This window comes from Sparus aurata, chromosome 17, assembly GCF_900880675.1.
Source record: "Sparus aurata chromosome 17, fSpaAur1.1, whole genome shotgun sequence".
Classification (NCBI taxonomy): domain Eukaryota; kingdom Metazoa; phylum Chordata; class Actinopteri; order Spariformes; family Sparidae; genus Sparus; species Sparus aurata.
Genome location: NC_044203.1, coordinates 1819360 through 1830164, shown reverse-complemented (window position 1 = coordinate 1830164; position 10805 = coordinate 1819360). Strand labels below are relative to the sequence as shown.

General features: G+C 44.7%; 1 protein-coding gene across 4 annotated transcripts; it reads left to right on the top strand.

The window, feature by feature from the left end:
* Window positions 1-635: 635 nt before the first annotated feature.
* Window positions 636-9827, top strand: LOC115566827 (uncharacterized). Of its 4 annotated transcripts, none has more exons than XM_030392840.1 (16): window positions 636-1129; window positions 1882-1984; window positions 2589-2704; window positions 4055-4204; window positions 4306-4392; window positions 4480-4605; window positions 4712-4792; window positions 4923-5087; window positions 5212-5822; window positions 5928-6255; window positions 6431-7235; window positions 7407-7616; window positions 7737-8059; window positions 8145-8285; window positions 8389-8550; window positions 8640-9827. In XM_030392840.1, exons 1-16 carry the CDS (start codon window positions 1100-1102, stop codon window positions 9636-9638), a joined length of 4437 nt encoding a protein of 1478 aa, XP_030248700.1. In that variant the 5' UTR covers window positions 636-1099; the 3' UTR covers window positions 9639-9827. The 4 variants fall into 4 exon arrangements, with proteins under 4 accessions (XP_030248700.1, XP_030248699.1, XP_030248702.1 ...); XM_030392839.1 differs by having other exon boundaries at window positions 8637-9827; XM_030392842.1 differs by lacking the exon at window positions 4306-4392 and having other exon boundaries at window positions 8637-9827.
* Window positions 9828-10805: the final 978 nt, after the last annotated feature.

Below are 10805 nucleotides of genomic sequence, written 5' to 3'. Positions count from 1 at the left end.
AGTGAGTTTTGAGTTTAGATTTAAAGGCGTCAACAGAGCCAGATTGTCTGATGTCAGCTGGGAGGTTATTCCAGAGGAAAGGAGCCCGATAGGAAAAAGCCCTGCAGCCAGCTGACTTCTTCTTGATCCTGGGAACCATCAGGAGCCCTGAATTTTGAGAGCGTAATGCCCAAGTTGGAATATATGGTTTAATGAGATCTGACATGTACAACGGGGCAAGGCCGTGTACAGTTTTGTATGTCATCAGCAGCACCTTAAAGTCGGATCTTAGATGTACTGGGAGCCAGTGCAGAGATGCTAAGATTGGTGTAATATGATAAAATGTTCTTGTACGTGTTAAGACTCTGGCTGCAGCATTCTGAACCATCTGAAGACTTTTAGTGCTCTCACATGGAAGACCTGAGAGACCTGAGGCATTGCAGTAATCCAGCCTAGACGAAACAAAGGCATGAATCAGGATCTCTGCATCCGCAGTGGACAGGAAGGACCTAATTCTAGCTATATTGCGCAGGTGGTAGAAGGCGATCTTGGTAATTTCTTTGATGTGCTGATCAAAGGAGAGTGTAGAATCAAAAGTAACACAGAGATTCTTGACGGTTGAGCTTTGAGAAATAACACAGTTGTCGAGAGTTACAGTCACCTGATCAACATGGTGTCTCTGTCTGGCGGGGGCGATGACCAGAATCTCAGTTTTTTCCGAATTTAGGAGCAGGAAGTTTTCTGACATCCACTTCTTCACTGCATATAGGCAGGTCTCTAGCTTCGTGATTTGCGATTTGTCATCAGCTTTTAAGGGCACATACAGCTGAGTGTCGTCCGCATAGCAGTGGAAATGTATTCCATAGCTCCGAATAATTTGGCCGAGAGGTGAAATATATAAAGAGAAGAGCAAAGGGCCCAAGACAGAGCCCTGGGGAACTCCATACTTCACAGCAGTAAAAATTGATGACGTACCATTGTAGGAAACACATTGTGTTCTTTTGGACAGGTACATTTTAGCCAGGCTAGAGCCAGGCCAGAGATGCCAAATTGACTTTCAAGTCTGTCTGACAGTATGCCATGATCTATAGTGTCAAATGCAGCGCTGAGATCCAGTAACATGAGCACTGAGGTCGAGTTAGAGTCTAAAGTAAGTAGAATGTCATTTACCACTTTAGTAAGGGCGGTTTCAGTGGAGTGACAGGCTCTGAACGCTGACTGAAAAGGTTCCAGGAGATTATTATGGAGTAGGTAGCCTGAAAGTTGTTGGGACACGACTCTTTCTAGGACTTTCGAGAAGAAGGGAAGGTTGGATACTGGTCGATAGTTGTTTAGTGTTCCTGGGTCGAGGTGTGGTTTCTTAAGTAGAGGCTTAACCACAGCAGACTTAAAACTAGAAGGGACAACACCAGTCATGAGAGATGAGTTAACAATATTTAACATTGTAGGTCCCAGTGCTGGCCATAGTTCTTTAAACAGTTTTGCCGGAAAGGGGTCCAGGACGCAGGTAGTAGGTTTAGAGGATGAGACAATTTTAGACAGTATCTGAAGGGAGATATTTTCAAAAGTGTTTAGAGCTGAGACTAACTCAGAAGGTTTGACGAGGAAGCCAGAGATGATGAGTTAATTTTAATTCTGATCTCATCAATTTTATTGCAAAAGAAATCTAAGAAATCATTTGCATTAAAGGGTGCACAGCTCACCGACTGTGGTTTTTGAGTAAGTTTAGCCACAGTGTTAAAGAGAAATCTAGGATTGTGTTTATTATTGTTTATTAGGCTGGAGAAATATGCAGTTCTGGCAGTATTTAGAGCACGCTTATAGTTTAGTACACTATCATGCCAGGCAAGATGAAAAACCTCCAGTTTGGATTTACGCCATGCTCGTTCCATTTTCCTGCAGGCCTGCTTGAGATCTCGGGTTTCATCAGTAAACCAGGGAGTAGATTTCTTTGGTCGTCTTGTCCTGGTAGAGACCGGTGCCACAGAATCGAGGAGCGAAACAAGTATGGAATTCACTTCATTTGTTTTGTCACAGTCACAAAGGGGGCCAGGACCCAGGGCAATTTATCACTGAGCGTCGCTGTGATTGCAGGGCTGATATGACGAGAAGTAACAACATTTGTGTCATGGACATAGGGACAGGCTAATGACGCTTCAAATGTAATGAGAAAGTGGTCCGACACAGCAGAGGAGACAGAAGCGACGTTCAGGGCTGACACATCTATTCCATGGGAAATTATCAAATCCAGAATGTTTCCGCTGGAATGAGTGGGTTCATGGAGAAGCTGAATAAAGTTGGAAATATCAAGAAGTCTCAAAAAAGCTTTCCCTGGAGGGTCGGAGGGCTTATTTAAGTGAATATTGAAATCCCCAATGATTAGGATTTTATCTGAACGAGTCACAAGATGGGGCGGCTGTAGCGGTAGCGGGGGACAGACAGCCTGTATAATCTCCTCCAATCCCCTCTCTTCATTTGCATCTTTGCTGCGGCCAATCGCTGCGGCGCATCTGCAACATTTAGACGGCCGACCAATCGGGGCTCGCTATTTGCATCTTTGCTGACAGCCAATCAACATGGCCCTTCTCCAACATTCTCGGTTCGCGCAGCCGCAGAAAGTCCGCAGAACGTCTACAGTTTTTTTTCCCGAGAGACCGGCCGGCTCAAACTGCCATCCAAAAAGACGTCCAGAACAGTTAAAACTTCATCTTCAACTACAAAAAAAGTAAGATACTGTTTATATTATTGTATTTAGTCAGCTATAGCTAGCCCGACCGGTATTTCGTATTTATTACAGAGAGAAACGAACATACATAGAAACGACTTTCAGGTCGCTGTCATTGAACGTGACGGTTAGATTTTGAAAAGGGTTTCATCTATCTACAAGTTAGCTTACAGTTTGACATCGTTTCTACGTGTTTATATTAACATGGATTGCATTGCATACGATCACAGTGTCTGTTGATAAAGATAACATTGCTTTCATTTACTATGCCTTATGATCGTCAAACGCTATATTAGCTTTATATTTAGCTTAACATACCGCCATGCATAATCCTTTTTTGCGCCAGTTTTTAAGTATAAAGAGTTCAGATGAGTGCGCATTTGGGTTTTCTCTGAGAACAATATGTAGTACGTTACTGTACTGCGGTACCTCCATTCATTCATTCATTCATTCATTCATTCATTTATTTAGTCAGCTAGCTAGCCCGATCGGTATTACCTATTTATTAAAGAGAGAAACGAACATACAGAGAAACGATTTTCACGTCCTCTCATTTACGGTTAGATTTTGAAAAGGGGTTTCATCTATCTAACAAGTTAGCTTAAAGTTACAGTTTGACATCGTTTCTAAATGTTTATATTAACATGGTTCAGCATTGCATACGATCACAGTGTCCGTTGATAAAGATAACGTTGCTTTCATTTACTATGCGTTATGATCGTCAAACGCTATATTAGCTTTATATTTAACGTTAGCTTAACATACCGCCATGCATAACGTTAATCCTTTTTTGCGCCAGTTTTTAAGCATAAAGAGTTCAGATGAGTGTGCGCATTTGGGTTTTCTCTGAGAACAATATGTAATACTTACTGTACTGCGGTACCTTCATACCTTCATTCGTTCGTTCGTTCGTTCGTTCATTCATTCATTTATTCATTCATTCGTTCGTTCATTCATTCATTCTCAACAGTACAGTATAGCCTAACATCAGTATAATATCGGAGCATATTCAGTATATATTATGAATGAGTGTATTGTATTCGGGTGTTGCACCTGTTGTGACAGGAGGCTTAACTTGATTATGTTAAACTAATTGATAATAAAGTGTGTGAGATGTAACAAGCACACCTGGCATACTAACGTTACTTCATTGTACACTGAGCTGAAATGTGTGCTTCTTTGTATGCAAGTGCTCTTATAATAGTGTAATGTAACAGGAATATATTAGTGTAATATAATTGGGCAAATAACTGTGCGCATTGATTTGGTTGTATTTTGTAATTAACTGAATTAATATAAACCTTAGTTGGTTTGGTATAAACAACACTTTTCTTTCTTTATTACTGCCAGATGTCTTCCAAACCTAAGAAGCACAGAGCTATGGGTGATGATGAATGGATGTCCCGCCTGCGTAGGTTCGCAGCCTCGGGGGTCTGGGCCTCTGAGGCAGGAAACAGGCCGGCACCACGCCAGAAAAAGTGGCATGATCTATATCTGAAGGTAAACTTGGACAACTTGATGTGTGTTCATCATAAAACACAAAGCTATGTCATATTAAAAGGAGACACATTCTTACGATTTACTGTCAAACAATATTACAGATTGAGAAATGTCCGCAGCAGCAGAGGGGACAAATGTCTCTGTTTGGAGGGACACAGGCCTGTAACTGTGGTTTCCATACAAACAAGGTACCAGAGATCTCTCATAAGATTAGGAGGTGTTGTTATTGCACTCTGTATTATTAAAACTTTACTCTCTTGTCTGTGAACCTCTAGCCTTCCAGCTCTGTCCCTGTGTCCTCTTCGGGGACACCACAACCAGGACCCTCATCTGCATCTCCCATGTCAGCCGCCGTAAAACCTGGTCGGATGCCTCAAAAGCCGATTTTGACTTTGTCATCGGTGAGTAATGAGGATTTACTTATGCTGATATTTATGTTATTAATATATTGAACTTCATTAAAATGTACTGGGCTCCCCTTTAAGGTTACCTTTTTCTTTTTGGCAGTTTACAAAGCCACGGTTTGGTGGCTCTCATGGTGCGGCTTTAAAGCCAAACCTAAGTTTGGCTGGCAAGCATGCAACTAAGGTAATGGAAGGAGAGTGACACAGCTTAAATTTGATTATGCAATATATGCATAGTTGTTTTCATGCCTGTCATCCCTAATAATGATAGATTGTTTTATTATGTGTTGCAAACTGTGCTCTTTTTCTCTCAGCCCCTCAGTGGAACATCTCAGCCATCCAGCACTGTCACAAGTGCAATGGCAAGAAGGACGCCTTCTCCTTCCCGCAGGATGTTCATTCAGACTGTCTCTCCTCTTTCACTTCCTCCCTCTCCTGTGCCTTCAACTTCCTCCATTCCACTGGCCGCTTCCAGAGCTGTAAGAAACTAAATTAAGTTGTTTTCTTCACATAGACGTTTTACTACACTCAAAACAAACATTCTTCATGAGTGGCTTGTAATCATGTCTATATATATACTTTTTTTTTTAAATGATAAATTAGGAAGTGTCATCTGCCGCCTCCTCCTGTATCCCCTCTGGTACCTCCTCTGCTCCTCTGGCCCCTGTGACCTCTGCATCTGCATCTGCCTCTGCTGGTGTCTCCTCTGCTGCTCCATCTGTAGATGGTCCTACAGCCCAGCCTGTACCTGTAGCTCAGACTGCTCCAGGGTCAGAGCCTGGCTGGCTGCCTGCAAAGCTGATCAAGACAATACCAGCTCAAGATCAGAAGTGGATCTCAGCAGCTCTCTGGAAGAACCAGCGGCTGCGCACTGACCTCAAGCTGTGGTATGATCCACCAGACCCAGCTCTCATTTATCATCAGGCCCCCAATCCAGAGCGTTTTTTTACCCACCGCCTTCTCGTGTGGATGCCATACCACCTATGGAAGGTCAGGCTGACCTGCCCTGTGTGTGGTAAACAGCTCACAAGCTATGGAGCCCACAAGAGAGCCCGTCTCGTTCTGGATGTTGACAGGTACTACCTGATGATAACTGAGACTCTCTGGTGCAGTTCAGTTGGTTGCAAAACAACCTACCTTTCCACCAGCAAGACAATCTTGGACCAGCTGGATTTGGCTCTCAGGCTGGAGTTCAGACTGATCCTGACTCGAAAGTGAGTATACTGAGATAATTTCGCATAGATGACAGATGTTTGTCATTGAACACAGAACAGATGAGCTGGTTTTAATATCCGTCTCTTTCCCTTTGTTTAATACAGATACGCTTGTGATGTGCGGGTGATTCGCTTCCTGAGGGAGAGGGCCCTCGGTAATAGTCCCACCCGCTTGGTCAGACAGCTGACGGAAAACCACAGCGAGGAGTGGCTTAAGCGTTCCTGCCGTTACCTTGGGGCATGCTCATACTTTGCAGCCCAACCTAGCCTGCTTCCTGTCAAGTTCCAGGATCCACCTGAGCCAATAGACATCCCTTCACACAGGTGGATGCTGGCGGTTTACGGAAGGGACATTCTGACCAGGCTGGACCACATCAAAGCCAGCATAACATGCATTTTTGGCAGTGTCCTTAAGATGGACTCTACGAAGAAGGTAAATATGTTTTTACTGTTAACACCGTAAATTACCACATTACAAACAAAAGAAGTCTAAACGGCATTAGCAGTACATTCAATTTAGAAATAAAACATAGTACTATTTCACTAGCACTCACATATAAATTCGACAATTTATTTAATCATTCACTGTTTTGTCTGTTTCATTACAGATCACCAAGAAGCTGTCAGGCATTGCCAAGGGGACCGCCTTGTGGCTGACATCCGTGAGCAACGAGAGGTGTCAGATCCTTATCAGTGTCCTGACTGCTCAGGAGGGCAGTGCTGTGGACACCATGGCAACTGACCTCATCCGTAGATACAGTGATGCGGGTGTGGCTCCTCCTCAGCTACTCTATGTAGACTGTGACTGTTGTCGGGAGGGCAGTGAACCGACAAAACTGCAAAAGAGATTTGGTGGGTGGCCAGACCTGATTGTCAAGCTTGACATCTACCACTTCATGCGGCGACTGGCAGCTGGATGTACAAAGGATGCCCATCCTCTGTACCCCATGTTCATGGCCAAACTGTCAGTCTGCATTTTTGAGTGGGATAGAGGAGATGTGGCCTTGCTGCGTCAAGCCAAGTGGGAGCAGCTGAGACAGGAACGTGTCCCTGGCATCACAGAAAGTCTAGTGGACGAGCACATCACCAAGGCGGAACTGGTCCTGCACTGCAGAAGGCAGACAAGAGGAGAGAGGCAGACTATCATCATGATAGAGCAACTCCTCAGCGAGCTGATCGGGGTCAAGGGCAGAGACTTTCTTGGTGTCCCTCTTTTGGACCAGGAGAGGATGCAGCACATCTGGCAAATCCAGCAGAGGCATGTTAAGTGCATACAGGATGAACCATGTGTGCTGCTCTATGTGCAAACTGGCATCACCACCAAGGCAGGCATTGTCCTGCCAAACTACAGGTGTGCGAGGGGTTCCACATCTCTGGAGTCGTTTCACCTACATGTGAACAGGTTCATTCCAGGTCAGTATGAATCATTATTCATCAGCAAGATCAAATATTTACAGTTTAAAATTTTACTTTATTGATTTCATTACCAGTATCTTGGATACAACAGTGTCACAATTATTGTTTTCAAATGACCAGACACAACAAATTAACATGCAGTTGTGCTCACATTTGTACTACCTTAAGGAACGAGTGCCAACTGCTTGAATTTCCAGCTGTACCTCCTGGAAGGACTCAACAGATGGAACCAGGACCGTGAAGCTGCATCCCTGGCAGTCAAGCCTCCCTCCCTGCTCAGCTACTCGGGAGACCTTGTTCATTGCGTGAACACACACAGTGTCAACTTGCTTGGAAGGAAGCTGGTCCCCTCTTTTCAGCCACCCTCTGTTTACACTGGTTAGTTGCAGCTTTCCATTACCATGAAGCAATTTTTTATATCATTAAATAGAATAATCTTTTTTAATGAATTTTCTGGAAGCCAATTTTTTCTTTCTGTTATTGTCTTGTCTGTCCCAGGGGAGCTAATAGGTATAGATTACCTATTCCGTCAGACAGGAAAGGCCTTACAGGATGTACATCCTGACTTAGAGGAAACTGATCAGATGCTGGAGGACGTCAGCACTGAGGAAGGGCTGGAAGATGAGGGCTTTGACGACACTGACTTTGATCCAACAGTTGAAGTTCTGGACCTGTCCTCTGACCGCTTATCTGTCACCACCAGCTCAGCCCAAGTTCCTCCCACCTCTCTGAAGGCCTCTGCCGGTCCTGCAGCACCTGCTGCAACTGCTGGTCCTTTCCTGTCGCCACCCAGCACCGTCATGGCACCTCAACAGCAGCTGGTAAGTGTTTTTTTTATGTGACATATCATCTGTTTTACCTGTGGTGTAGTGTGAATTGTTATTTCAACTGTATTAATTGTTTCAGGCTTTCAATTTGCTGACCCAAAAGTCATCAGCCACCAGCTCAGCCTCTGTCCCTCCTCTCCCCACCACCCTCACAACCACTGTGTCTGCTGCTACAGCAACTACTGGGTCACAAACCCCAGCAGCACCAGGGCAACAGCTAGTAAGTCTTTTTGCAATTTTTTATTTTTTTTTTAAGTGTCAGTGGTCTTATTGTTTTGCTTGTCATCGTATTATTTTGATGTTTATTTTATTACATTTAACAGATATTGTATCAGCACAAAACCACATCCTCTGGCCCATCGGCTGCCACCAGCACGACTGCTGCCCCTCCCTACATCACCGTCCTTCCAAATACTCTGTCAACTCAAACCGCTGGTCCCTCTGGGGCACCTGCCATGATCCGAGCAGCACCTGAGCAACAGCTGGTAGGTTATTTCGTGACTAGTTAGACAGTGACAGATGTGTTACTTTTCTGCCTGTGATATTGATTTTGATGTACTTTATTTTCCAGCAGGCTGTTGATGAGCAGGGTATCCCAGGGATGGAGCGAGTGGATAGCATGGCAGAGTATTTGGTGGGGCTTAGGACTGTAACTGGCCAAACACTGAGCAATCAGCAGGCCAGCACAATTATAGCCCTTTGGCAGAACCTCCTGCCATATGACCAGCAGAGGGTGGTGTATGCTGCACGGCACCAGGTGCGTCTGACCACAGGACGCTTCAGGGTTTCAAAAAAGAGAGCTGAATTTACTCCAGGTGTGGAGAGCATGACGCGTTGCTTTTTGGCGTCTTCGGGGTCCCCCGCCCAGTGGCCAGGCTGCAGTCGTCTTGTAGAGTCCATCTGTGTCAAGCTGTGTAACATTCACAAGAGCCCCAAAAAACAGGGCAGTTACGCTCTGACAAGATGGACTCTGATTGTCACTGACTACGGGAAGATCAGGCAGCTGGTCCTGGGTAATGCCACTGTCATGCAAAGCACTGCTCTGCAATTGTTTGACATAAATCAAACAACGCTGGTGCAGTGGCACAACAGGAGACTGAAGAGGCAGGACAGCAGTATTCTTCTTCAAGGGGTAAACTTGCCTGCCGCTATTCCGGTTGCTCCTGCTCCTCTCCCACCTGTACAGATGCGCCCCACAGCTGCACCCCCACACCCTGGACCCCATCTTCAGTACCACTTGCCCCAAAGTACAGCAGGACAGGCAGTGGTCAGGAGGAAGTCTGCAACTCAGAGGCAGTTGTTCCCTCAGCCGGCACCTACACCTAGCACCACAGCACAAACACCTGGAGTCCAACAGATCGCTCCTTCTGGCCCACTGCCTTCCCCACCACCTGTCCGCAGGACTTACACCCGGACAGTGGCTCAAAATAAATGCAGTCGGTGCCAGCAGCCCCGCAACACAGACACTGGTCACCGACAGTATTATGGGCACATATACTGTCCCCAAAAAAACACCATGCCAGTGGAGCAATGGATGGAGGAGATGCGGAGAAAAAGGGCAGAAAAAAAATAGATTTGGGACATTCTTTGTCTCATTGTACATAATGTAAATAGTTTTATAACAAAATAAATGTTGTGTTATATTTTAGTCTTGTTCTAATAGTTTATTAGTATGTGTTATAGTTTTAGGTGCATGTTTGTGTATATGAGAGAGAGAATTAAGGTGTGAAATTTGTAATAAAATTGCTATATTTCTACAGAATTATCTTTCCCGTATTTCTGTGGTGATTTTCACAGATGTTTCTTACATTGCTATATAAAGTTTATTATTATTTCATTGGTAATAACATTTGAGCACTAAACAACACAGTCAACCGCTATTTAGCTGGTTGACATTCACAAGAAGCCTCTATCCAATTTGTATCACCTATTAAATGATATTTGATAGATTTATAACACTTGGCAATTTTGGGTAACAACATGTTCCAGTCGGGAACCGAACCGGCGACCTAGGGTGCACAACTTCCTGCCATACTCCAGTTAAGTGTCATTTTTGGTCATATTTCTCAAAATAATGGAGAGAAAACAGTGTACAATAACTTGTGGTGGGCAGCAGAGACACTAATAACTATCAGTTTATGTCACACCTCAATTTTTCCTTTTTTCCTTCTTTTTCTTCTTCTCCCTTCTCCCCCTTCTTTCCTCCTTCTTCCCCCCCCCTATACAGTCCATTGTTCCCCAGCTTTAGCTCAGTGGGTAGAGCTGGTTGACTGGTGATCAGATCACATGTCGAAGTATCCTTGAGCAAGATACTGAACCCCAAAGTCGCTCCTGATGTGCAGTTGGCATCTAGTGTGAAGGCAGCCACTGCCATCAGTAAGGGTCCTGCGATGAACTGGCGACTCATCCAGGGTGAACCCTGGCCTACGCCCATAGAGTGAAACTGGATTTGGCCCCAGTAAGCCCCGCAACCCCTTAGGGGGGAAAAGCGGCAACATCCCGCGACCCTCACGGATAAGCGGAAAAGAAAACGGAACGGAGTCACAAGATCTGCAATAAATTCACCAAATTCTTCTAGGAACTGGGAGTAAGTCTGTACAGTACAACCAGGTGAAAGCCTGTTCCCTGGACAAGGCTGTTACTAGTTGATGAGGATGGTTTTAAAACCAGAGCCTCAAATGAAGTAAATTTAATATCCTGGTTGGAGCTTAGGCTGAGAATAGATTTGTAGATTAGAGCA

Bases quoted from the DNA above. Each gene is read 5' to 3' on its own strand.
- LOC115566827 (XM_030392839.1), top strand. From the start codon at position 1,100: ATGAGCACTGAGGTCGAGTTAGAGTCTAAA. The intron at 1,985-2,588 runs GTATGGAATTCA...CGGTTCGCGCAG, and splicing joins AGAATCGAGGAGCGAAACAA to CCGCAGAAAGTCCGCAGAAC. The intron at 4,793-4,922 runs GTAATGGAAGGA...TTTTTCTCTCAG, and splicing joins CTGGCAAGCATGCAACTAAG to CCCCTCAGTGGAACATCTCA.